The sequence below is a fragment of the Erinaceus europaeus genome, chromosome 4 (assembly GCF_950295315.1).
Source record: "Erinaceus europaeus chromosome 4, mEriEur2.1, whole genome shotgun sequence".
Classification (NCBI taxonomy): domain Eukaryota; kingdom Metazoa; phylum Chordata; class Mammalia; order Eulipotyphla; family Erinaceidae; genus Erinaceus; species Erinaceus europaeus.
Genome location: NC_080165.1, coordinates 95,080,970 through 95,102,984, shown reverse-complemented (window position 1 = coordinate 95,102,984; position 22,015 = coordinate 95,080,970). Strand labels below are relative to the sequence as shown.

Below are 22,015 nucleotides of genomic sequence, written 5' to 3'. Positions count from 1 at the left end.
AAGCAGCCCTTTCTCCACTAGAGGGCGCAAAACATCACTACAGAAGGATCTAAACCACTGGTGGTTAGATCACTGGTGGTGACCTGATGTTGGGTGTCTGGAAAAGTAACCATTTGATAACTAACACCTTGCAGGAAGGCTCTAACATGAAGTTCCATCAGTAGAAAAAAATAGCAAGAAGAAAACATTTAATGACTTTTAACAGAATTTTAGAAAAATCGAAGGGCAAATCTTTTAAGTTGTCACAGACTGGCCTTTAAAAGATCAGATTAAAAAAAAAAAAATCAGAGGGGGTCAAGAGATAACTCACTTATCAAAAGATAACACAACCTGCAGTGTGTGAGGCTCTGAATTTTAGCCCCAGCACCACAGGGGAGCACCATGGGTAGCACCAGAGGAGCTCCATAAATGAAGCAGTATTGTAGTATTATTCCTCTGTCATTCTTCTCCTCAGCCTCTTTCAAAAACAAATAAAACAAAACAAAAACAGAATCAAATAAAGAGTCTGATAAGACATTAGATTTATCTTTACATTTAAAACATAAATGGTAATTTATGGATTGCAAGGTATTTAACATAAAAAAATAGGAAGACTTGACAGAAGTTATTCAAAGGACCTCCAGGTCAAATGAACATTTTTTAATCTTCTACATTTTCCAGAGGCTCCATTAACATCCTGTCAGTAAAAAAGTATCCCCACTCAAACACAAGATACTAAAAGAAGATTAAGAGAGAAATACAAAACATGGATGGTGAAAATCCAGGGTTCAAGTTATATTAAGTTGGAAATTTAATTTTTTAATTTCTACTTTGCTTTTACTGTGCTCTAATTGTAGCAGACAATGTTGGAATGCCAGTAGATGACAAGGAACTGTTTTTAGGACTTTCACTGTACTTTTCTCGGGAAGGCCATGTCAAATAAACAAGGCTAACAAAAATAGTATGTGTGCTAATGCAGAAATAAGCTCCCCTTGAAGCCTACTGTTGTCCCTAAGACTGTCTATATAAAAACTTTGGCAATAAGTTAAACAAATACTCTCATTTAAAAAATATTAAGAGGTGGAAGTTGGGCTGTAGCGCAGCGGGTTAAGCGCAGGTGGCGCAAAGCACAAGGACCGGCATAAGGATCCCGGTTCGAACCCTGGCTCCCCACCTGCAGGGGAGTCGCTTCACAGGTGGTGAAGCAGGTCTGCAGGTGTCTATCTTTCTCTCCTCCTCTCTATCTTCCCCTCCTCTCTCCATTTCTCTCTGTCATATCCAACAACAACAACAACAATAATAACTACAACAATAAAACAACAAGGGCAACAAAAGGGAATAAATAAATAAATATTAAATATATATATACATTAAGAGGCCTACAAAAAATTTCAGCCTAATACTTGAGAACTCACTTAATTATATGCACATATACAAAAAATACAAATATGGGAGTCGGGCGGTAGCACAGTGGGTTAAGCACAGGTGGCGCAAAGCACAAGGACCAGTTTAGGGATCCCAGTTCGAGCTCCCAGCTCCCCACCTGCAGGGGAGTCACTTCACAAGCAGTGAAGCAGGTCTGCAGGTGTCTTATCTTTCTCTCCCCCTCTCTTCTTCCCCTCCTCTCTCCATTTCTCTCTGTCCTATCCAACAATGATGACATCAATAACTATAACAATAAAACAAGGGCAACAAAAGGGAATAAATAAATATTAAAAAATATATAACAGGGAGTGCAGTGGGTTAAGCGCACGTGGCATAAAGCGCAAGGACCCACATAAGGATCCCGGTTCAAGCCTGCGGCTCCCCACCTGCAGGCGAGTGGCTTCACAGGCAGTGAAGTAGGTCTGCAGGTGTCTATCTAGCCCCTCTGTCTTCTCTTCCTCTCTCCATTTCTCTCTGTCCTATCTAACAACAACAACATCAATAACAACAATAATAACTACAACAACAATAAAAAAACAACAAGGGCAACAAAAAAGGGAAAATAAATATAAAAAAAAATAACAAAGAACCAGTCAACTAGGAATCCAAACCACTGCATTGTTATCATTGACCTAAAAGCCTCCATGGAATTGGGTAAACACTCACACTTTCTAAACTGGTTTTCACTTCTACAAGCTTGGAACAATCTTTTACTTCCTCTACTTCCATAGACAGAACAAATTAGCAAGCAGTGAAGGGCTTTGGGTGTTTTGATTTTTGTTTGTTTGTTTGTTTGTTTAAAGCAATGCACTGCCATTCCACAGAGCTTAACAGAGAAAAATGGCTGAAGTGACCTTGCAGAAAAAAAGAAAACCTCTATTAAGTGGCAGGTGGGTTTTTTTGTTCTTTATTCCCCTCACCTTTCCCTTCCTTCACAAGTTTTCAATTAAAATGTGTTACTGGCAGGGGGGAGAGGGGTTCATTAAAAATGGTAAGATGCAGGTCCACTAAGTGTTAAAGAATGTTAAAGAACTTAGTAATGTTTAACCAGAGTCTTGACTATCTACATCTATAGCTGAGTTTCAAGTAGTGTATGAAGCCCCTCAATGGGAAATAATAGTGCACATGCTCACATCAGCATGAGTTAATAACCCCTAGTATAGAAGAAAAGACTCTCATCAAATAGAATACACATTTTAGTTCCTTTTCAGTTACTGATTTGTGTTACCTTGGAGAAGCCACTTTCCCTCTGTGTGCCTCAAATTATCTATTCCAAAAGGTAGTTTTGTGAGGATGAGATGAGAAAATGTCATTAACAATCAAATGATTTTGATTTTGATTCCTTTTTAAATCTCCATCAGCTGCTGACAAAAATCTGGTCGGGGGATGGGTCTTATCACTTTATAAAGAAGCAGTTCAAGAAGAAGGAAAGAGAACAGACAATTACAATCCACTTTCACCACCCCCCCTCCAGCTTCTGGGTTTGTTGAACAGAGTTGCTCAGGGGGAGCTGTAAAGATCACAAGTTCAGTTCCTACCCATCTTGGGCTGCTGGGTGTTTCACACTGATAAATGCCTCCCAATCTCAAAGCACAAAGTGAAAGTTCATGAGGCTAGTGTATTAATTAGCAGCACTCATTTGGAGTCTGCATTCATCAAATACAACAAGCAGCTATTCAATATTTGCTTATTTGCACTACTCTAAGATCGCTTTCAAAGACCCAGCCAGAGAACAAAATCAAGCCCAAGAAAATAAACTAAAATAAACCTGTCACCATCAGAATGTGCCTCAAAGTAAATTAGCTAGTTTTAACTCGTGGCAAAGAGTCTACACTGGCTTCCACCAGTAGTATGAATGATGCATGTGTTGGCTACAGAAGTCAGTCCCTGCTACAAAATGAAAGGAAATAAAGCAGTTGTGAGAAAAGACTACTTTTTTGTCCTTTAACAAACTCCTCTTAATTCCTTTTGCTTAGTTCTTTATTGATTTATATTCCCCAAGAAAGAACACACCCTATACAGCACCCTTTCAGACTCTTTTAAACTCAATAAAGCATACCCCCATACTTTATGTTGACTGGTTTTATGTTCACATATCCAAAATAAGTCTATGTCAAAAATAAGTAGTATTTATTAATAATTAAATATCTGCATTAGTATCCCAGTCTGAGCAGGATCCTTTACTTGAGGTAGTAAGTTTCAGAATGAAACTGTGAACATCACTCCTGTTAAGGCAGTCTATAGGGCTGTAGTTCTCAACCTCAGCTGCATACAGATTTGTCTGCAGCAGAGAATATATGTCCAGCCTGCTGCAGTATAAGATCCAAAAATTCATTTGGTCTGGTCCTGCCAAGGCAACCACAAGCTGATTAATCGAAAAATCTGGAAGACTTTTAGTAGCAACATTAAGTGCTAGTTTTTAAGCTGATGATTTTGTATGATATGTGAACGTTTAAAATATGCAAATGTTCCTTGGCAGAAAAAAAAAAAAAAGGTTCCCAATCCTTGACCTACAGGATTTCTAAATTTTTGAATGACTAAACCCAATAATCTTAACTTCTATCAGAACATCAGAAAAGGAGGGAGGGGTAGGGTAAATCTCCAATGAGCAATATGCATTTTTCAATGTATGTCCAGAACTACTATCTTTTTAAAAAATAGTTTGATTTATTTATTATTGGATAGAGACAGAGAGAAACTGAGAGGGGGGAGAGAGAGACACACACACACACACAGAGAGAAAGACAGAGAGACAAATGCAGCCCTGCTTCACCACTCATGAAGCTTTTTCCCTGTAGTAGGGACCAGATTTGAACTTGGGTCCTTACACACTGTAATGTGAGTGCTTAACCAGGTGTGCCACTGTCTGGCTACCAGCACTACTTTCAAAAGGCATAAAATTCATATACTACAGAAGCTCCTGGGAAGGTCCAAACCATCAGCAAACAAAACATCTACATTCTCTTAGATTAAATTACTCTATCACCAAAAACTTCTGTATGAATCACCTTTGATTTAAAGGATGATAATCACACTGTGAGCTGAGCACAGAAGTAGCCAAATGCAACCTGGGGCCAATGTGATGTCCACCCAGCATAAGAATTGAACAAATAACTCTTTAGTCCAGAAAGCCCCCAAGAAGGTGATTAATGAACATGGGGGCAGCCGAGTTTTAAAAATCAACATGCCTTTTGAAATTTGTTCAAAGAAATCCACAAAGAAAGAAGAAATGAAGAAACGCAAATCCCTGAACAAGGTGAGAAACAGTGAAACAGAAACATGAATAATAACATGTAAAATATAAAGGGCAAGATGAAATGGATGGAAAGAAGTAGTACAAGTAAATGGCTATGACTCAAGACCAGAATGAGAAAAGACTTAGATATATAGTAGCCAGAGACAATTTTTATGATAACCATAAAGTGAAAATGTGGAACAGATACAGAAAAAAAAATGAAGAAACTGAGTCACCATGGAAAACCATCCACACAAAAAGACAGAAAAGCAGTTAGGAAAAGCAACAAAAACATTAAACAACCAGAAAATAAAAATCAGAAAGAAGTCACATATATCATTAATCACCATAAATTTGAATGGTCCAAACTCATTAATCAAAAAACACACAGCAACAGGACAGATGAAAAGGGGGGGGAGCCAGGGGGGAGCCAACCTACTCTATGTGTAGAGAAATTCACATCCGATACAAAGACAGACAGACTAAGAGGGAAATGCTGAAGGAAAGTGCTTCAAGTCAATAATACAGGAAAAAAGGGTAGGAACAACTAGTAATAACATAAAACAGACTTTCAATCAAAAAGGTAACAAGGGACAAACAGAATGATCAAAGGATCAATCCAACAAGACAGAACTATTATCAACATAGACATAAAACAAGAAGAACAACAATGAAAATGGTAAGACATTATTAAAGTAAAATACACACAATTATAAGACTATCCCATGTTCATGAACTGGAAGGATAAATGCTACTCAACTGCTTTACCTTATCTAAATCAATTTTATAGATTTAGTGTAATTCTTACCAAAATTTCAATGGCAACTTCAAGGAAATAATACAAACAATTCTAAAGTTTGTGTGGAAACACAAGAGATCACAGATAGCCAAAGCAATTCTGAGAGAAAAAAAAATGAAGTGTCACCACCCTGACTTCAGACTATACAATAAACAAAAAAAAGGTAACAAAAACAGTATGGTATGGGGGTGAACAATTACTCATATGAGCAGAAGGAAATCAAGAGCCCAGAAAGAGATCTACATATATACACATACACATACATTTAATATATGACAAAAATGTAGACATCAGCTTTGAAGGGAAAAAAAGCACTTCAAAAATGATGTTGGAAAAACTGGACAGTCACAAACGAAAAAAGTAAAAGCTAGACCATCATTTAACATTATGCACATAATTAGCTCAAAACTGATTAAAGACTTGAATATTAGAGTTTAAACTATAAAATACATACCATGCACAGGGACCCAGGTTCAAGCCCAAGCTTCTACCTTCAGGGTAGATGCTTCACAAGCAGTGGAGCAGGTCTGCAGATGTCTATCTTTCTCTCTCTCTCTCTCCCTATCTCTCCCACCCCCCTCAATTTCTCTCTGTCTTATCCAATAAAATAAAAAGGGGAGAAAAAGAGAGGGAAAAAAGGATGCTGGTACTACACTCCAGGATCTTAACATCAGAGATAGATTAGTAGTAAGATATACAACTCCATTGGCAAGGAAAACTAAAACAAGAATAAACAAAAGGGAGTACACTGAATTAAAAAAAAAAAAACTACATACATCAAGAAAAGGTATGACAAAAACTGAAACATAGCAAATGGGAGATGTTTAAATATTATATATTTGATAAGGGATTGACGTCTAAAATTGTATGGAAATCATACAATTTAACAATAAGAAAGAAAGAAAGAAAGAAAGAAAGAAAGAAAGAAAGAAAGAAAGAAAGAAAGAAAGAAAGAAAGAAAGAAACTACCCAATTTTTTAAAAGTAGTCAAAAGATCTGGCTATTCACTTCTCCTAAGACATATAGATGGTTTACAGACATTAAGTGAAAGTGCCTCCCCCAATGACTTATTACTAGATAAATGCAAAATAAACCATAATGAGATACTGCCTCACTGAGGAGGATGACCTACATCAAAAAGATTAGAAAAAACAAGTGTTGATAAGGGAGGGGAGGAAAGGAAACTCTGGTACACTGTTGGTGAGAATGGTTTCAGCCCCTTTATAAAATGCTAAAAAAAAAAAATTCTTTTAAAGAATAAAAACAGAAATATCTTATAATCCTGTAACACCACTCCTAAGTATATGTTTAAATGATCATAGAAACACTAATTAAAAATTATATATGCAAGGAGCTGGGTGGTCCACCTACAGAGGTGAAGCTTCATAAGTTGTGAAGCAATGTTGCAAGTGTCTGTCTCTCTCCCCACTTCTCTATCTCCCCCTTCCCTCTCAATCTCTATCCCTATACAAAATAAAATAAACAAAATTATATATGTACCTCTATGTGTATAGCTGTTCTGTTTACAATAGCCAAAACATGGAATTAACTTGAATGTCCATCAAGAGATGACTAGATCAAGAAGTGTGTGTGTGTGTGTGTGTGTGTGTGTGTGTGTGTGTGTGTGTGTGTGTGTGAGAGAGAGAGAGAGAGAGAGGGAGAGAGAGAGAGACAGAGAGAGAGACAGAGAGAGAGATCTCAATGGAGTATTCCTGGGCCATTAAAACATGATATCGTGTCATTTAGAGCAAAATGAATGACTTTGCTAAGTGAAGTAAGGAGTAAAAGACAATTGCCACTTGGGAAGTGGTGCATCAGAGAGAAGTAAAAGACAACTATTATATATTTTCACTCATATATGGAATATAAATAAGACAAATGAGCTTGGAAAACAACAACAATAATAATGATAATAGTCAAACTAACTCTTAGTCTCTGTGAGAACCATGGTGGTTATTGAACAGATGAGTGGATGGAGACAACACACACACACACACACACACACACACCCTTAAACACCTGCTGGAATCTTCCATTTGGCACAGGAATGTTGGTGGCAGGTACAGTGAGTCTTATACACATATATGTAATTGTAGAACTACACTCCTAGATTCTTATAATACTATAAACCATTGTAAAAATCAATATATTCTGAAAATTAAATTAAGAAAACAAAAATCAACTTTTAGATGATCAAGCCAATTAGTGGTTAGCATAAGAGAAGGGAGGAAGATGAATAAGTCAGGTTGGATAAAAGGGGACAACTGGATGATAAAGAACAGAACTGGACTTTCAGTAGTAAAATTAATGTAATATTAATTTTGCAGTTTTTCAGTGATAAATTTCTAAAACATATATTATCATGCAATGTTACCTGAAATAAAAATAAATAAACCTCATTTTTAAATATTTATTTAGCTAAGGTGTTTTTTTAAAATTTTTTATTAATGAAAGGGATAGGAGGAGAGAGAGAAAGAACCAGACATCATTCTGGTACATGTGCTGCTAGGGATTGAACTCGGGACCTCATAGCTTGAGAGTCCAACACTTTCTCTACTGCGCCACTTCCCAGACCACAAACCTCATTTTTAAAAAAAAATCTTTTGTTTTATTTATTTTTCCCTTTGTTGTCCTTTTTTTTTATTGTTGCTATTATTGTTGTTGTTACTGATGTCATCATTGTTAGATAGGACAGAGAGAAATGGAGAGGAGAGGGGAAGACAGAGAGAGGGAGAGAAAGACACCTGCAGACCTGCTTCACTGCCGGTGGGGAGCCGGGGATCGAACTGGGATCATTACGCCGGTCCTTGCACTTCACGCCACATGCCCTTAACCCTCTGCGCTACCAACGACTCCCATAAACCTCATTTTTAATTAGGAAAAAAATAAAGGGGAACTATGCTAATCCTTCGTTTTACCAGTCTGATGACATATTCGTTAGACAAGTTTAATAATAGTAGATATATATCCCTAGAAGGAATAAGTAAACAAATAATCAAAATATTTCTAGGAACTACCCTTTCAAATCTCCTGAAAAATGTCAGAATGTTAATATAACCAGATGGGAAGAAAGTAAATCAGAGGCTAATTGATTTACGCTCCCTTACCCTATTTCTCTGAAAAATCTTTGTCTGTTTCTTCTGTACTGATTCTGCTTCAGCCTCATATGCTCAAGATTTTAAAAAAGCAAAAAGACAGGAAGTCATTTTATACACTCACCACTCACCTAAGCCATATATATGTCTCACAGGAAGCAGTTTTCTCTTAACCTAAAATAAAACCTGGCCTTTTTCCAACTATCTTCCCTCTCTAACAAAGAAAGACTGCAGAAAAATTTCCCTCTCTTAAAGCAAGACTTCCCTGATTAAAACCATAAGGCTGATGCCCCCCAGGGAGTAGAATGGAATTTTCTCTAAAATTTATTGTAATGTCAAGAAAGAAAAGAAAAGAAAGGAAACTGAAATCTGTGCAGACAGGCTCAGTGAAATCAGAGAATAAGGAGACAAATCCAGCATCAGATTTATTATTTCTTATACGGCACCACATAAAGATAATTTGGGAGGGAAAAAAAAACTATGTAGCCTGGGAAAGAAAAAGCAAAAGTAAGTCTGGCTTTGCTTGAGTGGTTTTTATTGGTCCAGTAAACCCACCAACATGATCATAATACTTTTAGAATAAGGAAAACCATTTATGTCCAGATATAAATTCATTGTTGAAACTACCCATATTACTCTTCCCCAAAATTTTTTTAAATGATGTCTGTCATAGCATCCAGCATCGTGTGTGTGTGTGTGTGTGTGTGTGTGTGTGTCCCTTTTTCTTTTAAACACACACATACCCTACACACACTCCTACCTTAGCTGTAAACATTAGATACCAACCTGGCTGTCCCGAGCTGGGAATCCATGATAACCTGGGGTCAGAGGTTCGTTCTAAGAGAAAGAAAAGAAAAAAAAAAAGATTAAGTAGAATAAAATCACCCTAAACTCATCAAAGGTAAATCTCTGCTCAGGTTCCTGAGGTGTCCCATTCCCACTCCTGTATTCCACTCTAACTGCACACATTTTTTTGTCTCAGTCTCATCGATGGCTAAGAAAAAACAAAAAAGATATCCAGTATTTGCGTAGTATTCATAAAACTGATTTTCCTCTTCAGGTAAATTGTTTTCTTTTCAGTATTGTTTAATTGAGAAATACTATAACTGGAATTTCTTTCCCAATAAACCCCTTTTTACTAAAAGTTGTAATACTTTTGATTTCTTTCCTTTCTTTGGGGGAAGCTGTTAGAGGATTATTAACAATTGTTGGCCCATTGGGTACAATCTCTCATCTCTCTGTGATAGGTGTCTACAAAATAGCCACCGCAGCTTAGGTCCCTTTCCACCATCATGCACCAGGACTCCAAAACCCTCCCAGTCCCTTCCCCAGAGACCTTTGCTTTGGTGTAATCCACCAAACCCAGTTCAAGGTTCACTTTGTGTTTTCCCTTTGTGTCTTTGTTTGCTAGGTTCTACCTATGAGTGAGATCAGTTGTTATTTATCCTTCTCATTTTGGCTTATCTTAAATACTAGGGCAAACAAAAACACCCACATATTTCTAAATGTCCCCTGCTCAGAGAGGAGCCAGCACCACCCCTCCTGAGAACAAGCTCAACAGCTGAAAAAGGATGATTAGTATTTTTCTTTCCATTCTTTCAGTCAACAAGTGATGATGCCAGGGCAATTGGCTAGCCACAGGTAAACGAATGAACTTGGAAAGCAATCTCACACCATGTATGAAGCTAACTCAAGATAGGTAGTAACTATAACACTAAAAAAGGTAAAAGAGTTACTACTCTTCACTACCTTTGGTCAGCAATAGTTTCTTCAATATGACACCAAAAATGTAAGTGATGAAGGAAAAAGAGACCACTGAACTTCATCAAAATTTAAAACTTTAGTGCCTCTAAGGTCACTATTCAATTCTAAGAATGTGAAGTCTACAGTGCGTGATTATAGTTAATAGTATTCTATATATCCTTGAAAGTAGCTAGTTGAAAGTAGTTTTTAAATGTTCTCACCACACAAAAAAATATGGTAATTATGTAATGTGTTAGCTAATACTATGGTGGCAATCATTTTGAAATATTTAACTGTATCTAATAAAAAAAACTGTTGTATACCTTAATCTTACATAGTATGTCAATTATATCACAACAAACCTAGGTGGTCCCATTAAATAAATGAAAAGACAGCCCAATAAATGGGAGAAAACATCTGCAAATCATGTCTGATAAAGGACTTGCACCCAAAATATTTACGCAACTCTCACAAAAAGTAAGCAACCAATTCTTAGAAACAGGTAAAGGATTTGAATAGGAAATTCTCCAATGAAGATAATACCAATGACCAATAATGGTATGAAAACAAGCCTAGCATATTAATCATCAGGGAAATGCATACCAAATCTACAATGAAATAATATTGTAATAAATAAGACAGACAGTAACAATTGTTGGCAAGGATGTGAAGAAACTGAGATCTTTACTGGCAGCAATGCAAAATGAAAAATGGCATATCACTTTTGAAACAGTCTAGTAGTCCCCTCAAAATGTTAAAACAAAGTTATCATATGAACAAAGAGTGCCACACCTAGTCATATAACCAAGAGAACTGAAAATACATGTTCACACAAAACCTCACACACATATATTCACAGCAGTATTATTTCCTAGAGCATAAACAATCCAAATGCCCATCAGTTGACACATGCTTAAACAAAGTACTGGGTTCTTGGAAAAGTCATGACATATTTCTCTGTTTTTCAGAACAAAAATGCATTCTGATATTTTTGGTGTATCCATAGCTGAATACTATTTGACAATAAAAATGAATTAAGTACTAAAACTACATGAGTGAATCTTTAAACGTATCAAGCTAAATGAAAAATGCTAGAAGCAAAAGATCAAAAGATAATTCTACACAATTCCATTTATATGAAATATCCAGAATGGGCAAATCCATAAGGAAGGAAAAACTGTTCAAGGGCTAAAAGGGGAGGAACAGGAAGTGATTACTCAGACACTAGGTTTCTTTTTTATGAAATTCTCTGGCATTAAATAGTGATGATATATGCATAACTTCATGATTATGCTAAATTCACCAAGATACTAAAACAAAACTAACCAACAAGAAAAAAAACCCTAAAACTGTAAAGTGATGAGATATATGATCTGTAAATTACGTATCGATAAATCTGTTGCCTAAAAATAGTAATTATGGGGCTTGGTAGTGGTACACCCAGTAAAATGCACAAGTTACCATGCAAAAGAACACCACTTGCAGAGGGGGAAAGCTTCACAAGTGGTAAAGCAGTGATGCAAATGTCTCTATTAACTCTCTCTCCCTCCCACCCTACCTCCCTCTCTGAAGAAGTATCTCTCTGCCTCACTCTCTAAAAAAGGAGAAGGAAGGAAGGAGGGAGGGAGGGAGGGAGGGAGGGAGGGAGGGAAGGAAGGAAGGAAGGAAGGAAGGAAGGAAGGAAGGAAGGAAGGAAGGAAGGAAGGAAGGGAGGGAGGGAGGGAGGGAGGAAGGAAGGGCGGGCGGAGGGCGGAGGGCGGGCAGGCGGGTGGGAGAGCAGACTTCCAAGAATGGTGGAACTTATCAGGTATAGGTTTAATAGGAGGTAAAGAGTTATAGAAAGAGACAATAATGCAAAAGAAAATGAAAATGTATTTCTTACTATACAGAAATTCAATCCAAAAGGTAAGCATTCATAAGTGGCCCAATAAACCACAGGTACTAAGTAAGACAGTCAAATTTTCTTTTTATTTTTTATTATCTTTATTTATTTACTGGACAGAGCCAGCCAGATATGAAAGGGAAGGGGATAAGAGAGAGAGACCAAAACCTGCAGCACTGCTCCACCACTCATGAAGTTTCCTCCCTGCAGGTAGGGACCAGGGGCTCAAACTTGGGTCCATCTGTACTGTGATATGTGCACTCAACCAGGTGCACCACCACCAGCCCCTGAGAGTCAAACTTTCAACCCAATTCTACTGGATTCCAAAATCCCTGATCTTTCCATTTTATCAAGTTCCTTTCTCCCATTCCACATTATTTCTCTTTGGAGATTATTTTTCACTATTTTATTTATTTTGGATAGAGACAGAGAAACTGAGAAAGATGGGGGTAGGGTAGGGGAGAGAGAAAGAGATAGACATCTACAGCACCGTTTCTCTTCTCAAGAAACTACCTCCTGTAGGTGGGAACCAGGTTACTGAACCTGGATCCTTCTGTGTTGTAACATGCACTCTACAAGATACACCACCACCTGGTGCCCTCTCTAGTAGAATACTTCAAGACTGACTCAGAAAGAAATATGATTAAGAAAATGCTTGGAAACACCCAAATACATAAAAATAGGGATTCACCAGTCTCAGAGACTACTCACATATTAATTAGACTATCATTCAGCTCTATAATACAGAAAAGTTTTTATAAGGGAAAAAATCACATTTATACAAGTTAATATTATCAAAAACTTTAATAGAAAAGACAAACAGGGAGTCAGGTGGTAGCGCAGTGGGTAAGCACAAATGGCACAAAGTGCAAGGACCAGCATAAGGATCCAGGTTCGAGCCCCCAGCTCCCCATCACCAGGGGGGGTCACTTCACAATTGGTGAAGCAGGTCTGCAGGTGTCTATCTTTTTCTCCCCGTCTTCCCCTCCTCCCTCCATTTCTCTCGGTCCTATCCAACAATGACATCAATAACAACAATAATAATAACCTCAACAATGATAAAACAACAAGGGCAACAAAAGGGAAAAAATAGCCTCCAGGAGCAGTGGATTCATGGTGCAGGCACTAAGCCCCATCAATAACCCTGGAGGCAAAAAATAAAAGACAAACAGGGAGGTGGGGGGGGGGGTTGTAGATAGCACAATGGTTATGCAAAGAGACTCTCACACCTGAGGTTCCAAAATTCAAAATTCAATCCCATATGCCAGAGCTGATCAGTGGAAAGAAGGAAAAAAAAAAAAAAAAAAAAGACAACAGGATAACAGGATACACTAAGATGTATCAGAAGAAATAGATTTACTTATTGATGTATCAATACTTTAGCAAAGCAATTCTTCCTTCTCAGAATAAGACTACTTAGTAAAGCCTCCAGCTCCAGTTGGAACTAGGCTACACTGAATGACAAAAACCTGCTTTGCTTTTTAAATTTTACTGTGTGTGTGTGTGTGTGTGTACGTAAACCTAAAGTAGATCCTACTAAGTGTATGACTTAGCAATTTCCTTTTTCTCCCTAATATTGAGATTTTTCTCTCTACTTATACGTCACTACATAAAATTTTGACAATTGTCTGGAACTATATCTTATGAGGAAGTCATAATTTATTTATTTACCTCTTACTTTTGAGTTAATACATATTTAAATTATTTCCATTTATGTTGTTTGTACTCATTCCACCTATGAACAGTCTTTTGAAAAGTTCTGTGGTATCAATTTTCACTCTTGAGACTGGCAAAACTGAAAGTCAAACATGAACAAGAACAGTAAATAGGTACATTCACATTTAATTGAAGGAACATAAGTATATTGAGACCAGTGCTTTAGAAAGCCATTTGATGGGAGCCGGGTGGTAGTGCAGCGGGTTAAGTGCATGTGGTGTGAAGTGCAAGGGCTGTAGTAACGATACTGGTTCAAGCCCCCAGCTCCCCACATGCAGGGGAGTTGCTTCACAGGCACTCCCCCCTCTGTCTTCCCCTCCTCTCTTCATTTCTCTGTCCTATCTAGCAACAGTGACATCAATTAAGAACAACAATAAAAGCAAGGGCAATAAAAGGGGAAAATAAATAAATATTAAAAAATTTTAAAAAAAAGAAAGTAATTTGACATTTCTAGAATATTAAATACATATGCTGTCTTAAAATTTCACTCTAGACAACCATAGTATATATGCTCAAAGAAGCACCTGCAATGATTTTTAATGTAGTGCAGTCTATAACAATGAAAAGCTAAAAAAAAATTTCAGTCACATTAATCAGAGGGGAAAAAGAGTATCAATTATAGTATCATTTCAACACCTTCAGTACACGTTTTTAAAGGTAGAATTTCTCTGACTGAGATCAGGCAATATCAAATGACAGCTGAACAGCCACTATGCTACTTTTTTTACATTACAATACAAAGAGTCACTTAAATATGCAAATAAAAAGTAAATGCCAGGTGGGTAGTAGTACAGCAGGTTAAGTACACATGGCACAAAGTGCAAGGATCCAAGCTCCCTGCCTGCAGAGGGGTCACTTCACAAACAGTGAAGCAGGCCTGCAGGTGTCTGTCTTCCCCTCCTCTCTCGATTTCTCTGTTATATACAACAACAACAGCAATAACAATAACAACAACGATAAACAACAAGGGCAACAAAAGGGAAAAAATAGCCTCCAGGAGCAGTGGATTCCTATGGAGCCTAGCAATAACCCTGGAGGAGGAGAAAAAAAAAAAAGTAAATGCCTACAAAAGATACAGATGAGTATATAGCAAATTTCTAACAGCCGTTAACTCTAAGAACAATATCTGTAAAAGTTAGAGAAGGCATGTTCTGTCAGAATGATTTAAATTTTATAAAATGTAAAATACATGTGTTAGAACATTTAAAAAATGGCACAAAGTCATGGTTATCAATGTTTTATAACTTACAGAAACACCGTTACATAATTTAATTTCTCTCTTCTCTCTTTTTCTCTTTCTCTTTCTCTGTCTTACACAATATTTTTTCTAAAAGTTCCCATATGCATCTATTTTTGAAAATGTCATTTAAGCAGCAGAATTTTTCATTTATTCAGTAAGAGTAGATTAAATAATTTCTTGATGACAAGCACAGAGCTGGCATCTCTGCCCTTGAGAAACTAAAGAGCCTTAATAATTGTAAGAATATATGACTGGCTCCATAAATAAGTCCTATACAAAAAACTGTAGGAATCTAGTTGTTTTTATTTGAAGTGTGTGTGTGTGTGTGTGTGTGTGTGTGTGTGTGTGTGTGTGTGTGTGTGTGTTAGTAAACCAGGGGTGGGTAATAGCCTATAGCCAGGAAGACCTGTAGCACTGTAAAGGAGAGACTGGAGCACTGAAAAGACCATATGGTTCCTATAGCCACTATTCTAAATGCACCCTGAAAACCATGGATATAATTTCTTTTTTTTCTACACAGATAGAATTTCTAGCCAATTAATCAATATATTTGCCCATTTATATTTAAATAATCTGAAATAGTATGCCTAAGAAGAAAAAAAGTACGTATCTCTTTAAGTATTTTTGAAACACAGAGATGCTAAGCTTAACAACAAAGGAGATAAAAAAAAAACTCTGCTTTCAGTCCCGAAATGTAGAATTGATTATGCAATCTATAAATCCTAAACAAACATCAATAAAATACAAATGGGGGAGCCTAAAGAAGACACCATCCTACCAACCTCCTCTAGTGTCATATAATGCTTAACAGACCGTGTGATGAGCACTCACAAGTTCTACTACAAAACTATTTCCTACTGGCTTCTATAACTAATAAGGGCTGCCTTGGGGCAAGGTACAGAAAATCATAAATGCATAACTAAGTTACAGGAGGCAATTGAAAAATAATAGCCACACTGTGGCCCATGTGGTGGAACAATTGATATGGCATTGAACTCTGAAGCATGAGGTACCAAGTACGAACCCCAGCAGTATATGTGCCAGAGTGGAACCCCAGCAGTAGATCTGCCAGAGTGATGCTTATATGTGTTCTCTCTCTCATTTGCTCTCGATCTTACTCCCTCTCCCCCCACTTTCTTTCTTGTTGACAAATGGAATAAAATTTTTAAAAATCACCCTGTTGTCTTTCTTTTTTCTGTCTAACAAAATCAAATCTCTCATGAAATTGAAAGGAAATTTAAAAAACTCAGGTTGGTGGGCAGAACCAAGATTGGCAGCTTGGCAACAACACCTGGCATGAGCTTTGCAAGCAAGCTCCTTTCAACCCAGGAATTTCAGCCACCAGGTTCAAGATGCTACCATGATGCCAACCTGACTTCCCTGGTCAGACAACCCCACCATGTGTTCTGGAGCCCTGCCTCCCCAGATCCCTGCCCCAATAGGGAAAGACAGAGACAGGCTGGGAGTATGGATTGACCTGCCAATGCCCATGTTCAATGGAGAAACAATTACAGAAGCCAGACCTCCCACCTTCTGTACCTCATAATGACCCTGGGTCCATACTCCCAGAGAGATAAAGATTAGGGAAGCTATCAAGGGAGGGGATTGGATATGGAGTTCTGAGAGTGAGAATTATATAGAAATGTACCCCTTTTGTCCTACAGTCTTGTCAATATTTCCATTTTATAAATAAAAATAAAAAATACTCAGGTTGAAGCAAAAGAAAATGAAATTATCTTCAACAAATAAAATTTAGGTGGTAGTACATGCCCAGATTTTTCTTTGACCTACCTACCTGCAGCTAAAAGTGAATTTCACATTTATCTTATATTTAACAATGAAAGCAAAGAATGGTTTAGACCATACCAGATGGGATAAAAATCAAGCCAAGCTTCCCAGACTATTTTCTTTGTTTTGTGGGCAAAGTAACCTTTTTTTTTAACCTTAATGAAATTCAATGGATACTTTTTCAAAAGATTTCATGTACAACATATATGGGAATTTCACATGAGGTGGGGAGGGGGTAGAGCCAGAGCACCCCTATAGTACTTGTGCTGCTGGGGACTGAACCTGGAGCTTCAAGCATTAAAGTTCAGTATTCTGACAGTTTAGTCATTCTCCCAGCCAACAAAGTAACTATTTTTAAAGTATTAAGCTTATTTAATTGGGAGATGATTGGAAGAGAACACCACAGGAATTGAAAAGCATCAGTAATTAAATGTCCATTCCACTCATATGGGTTAACTGACTCAATTCTAGCTTGACCCTTTTTGCCTGCTGTGTGACAATGGATCTTTACCCATGGAATATTTTTTTCCTCTGACAACAGCCAAACATTGTCAGTAAAGGGGACAAAAGAGATATCTTAAGGAAAAGGCTTTTTGCCTTCTAGATCCTCTCTAAAATGGGCTTTCCTCCTTTCCAGTGCTTGTAGAGTGTAGCATAGCAAATAGCAGCAACCATAGCCTGTGGCTTCTCCCAGGATGCCCCACAGGATGTTACACAGCAGAGTGTCATTAGAAATACAACTCCCTATACAGTTTTCCTCTGTATCTTAGAGTGGGTTTCTGTGGAGGTAGATAGCATAATGGTTATGCAAAAAGACTTTTATGCCTGAGGCTCCAAAGTCCCAGGTTCAATCCCCTGTACCACCCACCATAAAACAGAGCTGAGTGGTGCTCTGGTTAAAAAAAAAAAAAAAAAAAGTGTGTTTCTGGCAACCTACAACACAGAGTCTTAGCACATTCTGTGGATGTGACTCCACAGGGATTTCTTTCTTTGATATTCAGAGAGCCACAGCCATGCTCCTTTCAACAAGGTCTAGATGTCAGACCCTGGCGCAGGTGTGGGGATAGACCTTTATTTGGGTGCTTTATCTCAGACCTGGGGTTAGCTGGATATATAAAAATACTACTACATTAAACATAATTCCCTGTCTGCTCTTCAGAGTTCTCTTCCTACAGGCTAATCCTTCATCAATTCAATCTTCTATTGTAGGAAATAATTATAATCAGTTCCCTATTCAAAAACACCTGTGGTTTCTCTTTTGACTGGACACCAGCTGATACAGGTAAACTAAAACACCTTGCTAAATACAGGACAGACAAAATACTTAAATTTTCTGTATGTTAAAACTCTCTGACCACTCTACAGTAAGAAAAGATAGACTCAGAAGACTATGTAATTTGCTCACAGTGACAGAAACCAAAGGTTGTCTAACTCTCAAGTCCCTGCCAGTTCTGCACTATAGCATTTATTTTTCTTCACAGAACCCTACAGCATGTTAAAAAGAGAAAAAAAGAACTGAACAGTCATGTGCATAACAGCCTTGACTATTATCCTTAAAAACAGCTGTTTGTGAGGCTGCCCTTGGCTAGCTGTCTGGGAACTTAAAACTTGTGAGGGTTCTATACTCAGGACCAACAGAAGTGTCTCATTAGATATGTATATGCATCTTGTCACTTATGATTTATCACTCAATGTGCCTAAATTATGCAATCAATATGGTTATGTTGAATGCCTGTTTTTCCATCTGGGTATCTGGATTTTTGCTATGTGCTAGGTAGAGGACGCATCTGGAATAACCCTTACCATTCACATACTCCTGCACACAACCCTCCCCAAAAGAAAAGAAAAAAAATCTCTACAATAAGTCTCTAATCAGTCACTGCTAAAGGTAGGAATATGCATAGCCTGTGAAACTCTACAAAGAGAGGAAATTTAGAAGTTTAAGTCTAATTTCTTCTGAACTTTACCCTCATTGACTTTTTCCTTTTGTGAATTTTGCTTTACCTCCTCCTCTTTTACTGTTAGAAATCATGGCTGTGAGCAGGTCTATCTGCTGAGGTCGTAAAACCTAGTGAAGACCTGGGTTAGTCTTGGGAACCTCCTCCCTAACACAACCTATGACATGCCAGCCATTTTACTAAATGTAGAGGAATAAAGAGTAATAGGAGCTGTGCCCTCAAGGAACTTAATAGTCTATTTAAATTTCCATTCTTTCACAGCTCTTATCTTCACTTAGTCTGTTTACCACTTAAAATAGATTAGATACATTTCCCTGAGCTAAATTTCCTTCTTACTGCCGAAGTGATGCTAAATATTTAATAAGTCCATCAGGCAAAACCTGAGATATAAAGCTCTAATATACTCAAAGGCCACACATATTTTCTCTTTACTTTCCCTGTCTTATTGTGTTCCTCATTAAAAATAGATTGACAAAGTCTAGTACACTGCTGGTAGGAATATGAAATGGCGTGGCTCCTATGGAAAACAGTTTGACAACTCCACAGAAAAAATTAAATATAGAGCTACCATATGGACCAGCAATTTCCCTTCTAAGCATATTTTCAAAAAAGAACTGAGAACATGTACACAAATAAATACTTACACACACTTGTTCACAGCAGTACTATGCACAATAGCTTAAAGGTGGAAATAACACCACTGTCCATCTATGAATGAACAGATTAACTCTGGTAAATTAATACAAAGCAGTATTATTTGACTAGAAGAAAAAAATCCAAGTACTGACATACATTATAGCATGAATGAGCCAAGAATGCGATTGCTAAGTGGAAGAAGTCAGATATAAAAGATCAGATATTATATAATTTAATTTATACAAATCATCCAAAATAGGTAAAGTCTTATCAATAGGACGTAGGTTAGCAACTGTAAGGGGGTTAGAGGGAAAAGGAGATGCAAAGTAACTGCTTAATAGGGTAGGCTTTCCATGGGGGTAATGAATGTTTGGAACCAGATAGGAGTGGTGGTTACCCAACACTATGAACGTACTCAAAGTCAGCAAATTGCTTGACTTGATAAACAAATTGATAAATTTTATGTTACATGAGTTTTATTTCCAATAAGAATATTTTGAGGGGCTGGGTGGTGGTATACCTGGCTAAGCACACACGTTACCATGCTCAAGGACCCAGAGTCAAGCCCCTACTCCACACCTGCAGCAGGGACACCAGCAGTAAAGCAGGCCTGCAGGTATTTGGTTTCTCTCTCCCTTTTTACCTCCCCTTACCATCTCAATTTCTCTCTGGCCTATCAAATAAAATAGAAAGAAAAAAATAGCCACTGAGAGTAGTGGATTCACAGTTCTGGCACTGAGCCGCAGTGATAACCTTGGTGGCAATTAAAAAAAAATTTTTTTCCATCATTGGGGAGATTAATGGTTTATAGTCAACTATAAAATACAGTAGTTTGTACATGTTTACCATCTCTCAGTTTTCCACACAGCAATTCAAACCCACTAGGTCCTTCTCTGTCATCAAGTTCTAGCACCTGAACACTCCACACCACCCCAGGGTCCTTTGCTTTGGTGCAATACACCAAACCCATCCAGTCCAAGTTCTGCTTTGTGTTTCCCTTTGTTTTTATTTTCAACTTCTGTCTATGAGTGAGATCATCCCATATTCATCCTTCTCATTCTGACTTATCTCACTTAATATGATTCTTTCAAGCTCTATCCAAGATGTGGTGAAGAAAGTGAAGTCACCGTTTTTAATAGCTGAGTAGTACTCCACTGTGTATATATACAACAACAACTTACTCATCTATTGTTGGACGCCTGGGTTGCTTCCAGGTTTTGACTATTACAAATTGTGCTATGAACATAGGCATATACAAATCTTTTTAGATGGGTGTGTTTGGTTCCTTAGGATATATCCCCAGGAGAGGAATTGCAGGGTCATAGGGAAGGTCCACTTCTAGCCTTCTGATAGTTCTCCAGACTGCTCTCTACAGGGGTTGGACCAACTGATATTTCCACCAGCAGTTCAGGAGGGTTCCTTTGTCCCCACAACCTCTCCAGCATTTGTTGTTGCTATTACTTCTGTTGTGTAACATTCTCACAAGAGTAAAGTAGTTAACTCATTGATGTCTTTATTTGTATTTCTCTGACAATGACTTGGAACATTTTTTTTTTCATGTTTGTTGGCCTTCTGGATCTCTTCTTTGATAAATATTCTGTTCATATCCTCTCCCCGTTTTTGGATGGGGTCATTTGTTTTCTTGTTGCTGAGTTTGGTGAACTCTTTATGTATTTTGGTTATTAGTCTTTTGTCTTATGTATGGCATATAAAGATCTTCTCCCATTCTGTAAGGGGTCCCTTTGTTTGGGTGGTAGTTTCTTTGCTGTGCAGAAGCTTTTTTTTTTTTAAAGTATCTTTATTTTATTATCTTTATTTATTGGATAGAAACAGCCAGAAATCAAGAGGAAAGCAGGTGACAGACAGAGAGAAAGAGAAACACCTGCAGCCCTACTTCACCACTCTTGATGCTTTCTCCCTGCAGGCTGCGACTGGGGACTCAAACCCAGGTCCTTGCATACCATAATGCATGCGGTTAACCAGGTGTGCCATCATCTGGCCCCTATGCAGAAGCTTTTTAATTTGATGAAGTCCCTTTGGCTTATTTTTGTTTTAGTCTTCTTTGTAATTGGATTTGTATTATTGAAGATGCCTATAGAATTCAGATGGACAAGAATTCTGCCAACATTTTCTTCTAAGTATTTGATAGTCTAACATCCAAATCCTTGATCCAATTGGAATTTACTTTTGTGTTTGGTGAAATATAGTGGTTCAGTTTCATTCTTCTGCATGTTTCAACCCAATTTTTCTCATATCATTTGCTGAAGAGAATCTCCTTTCCCTGTTTAATAATCTGGGCACCTCTGTCAAAGGCAGGAGCAAGGAATTAAAGGGATACAAATTGGAAGAGAAGAAGTCAAACCTTCACTATTTGCAGATAATATTAAGAGTATACACAGAAAAACTTAAAGAAACCAGTAGGAAGCTCTTGGAAATTATCAGGCAAAATAGTAAGGCTTCAGGCTACAAAATTAACATACAAAAGTCAGTGGCATTCCTCTATGCCAACACTAGAAGAA

At 37.6% G+C, this 22,015-nt stretch overlaps 1 protein-coding gene across 24 annotated transcripts in view; it reads right to left on the bottom strand.

The window, feature by feature from the left end:
• RBFOX2 (RNA binding fox-1 homolog 2) overlaps positions 1-22,015 on the bottom strand; it is a 301,357-nt gene that overhangs the window by 191,582 nt on the left and 87,760 nt on the right. For 19 of the 24 annotated variants that reach the window (XM_060190075.1, XM_060190077.1, XM_060190078.1 and 16 more), the window contains one exon: positions 9,320-9,370. The exons of the other annotated variants lie outside the window; for them this stretch is intronic. In XM_060190075.1, the coding sequence (XP_060046058.1) occupies positions 9,320-9,370 (51 nt within the window). Of the gene's footprint in view, positions 1-9,319; positions 9,371-22,015 lie in introns of those variants that run through there. 24 annotated transcript variants of the gene reach the window in all.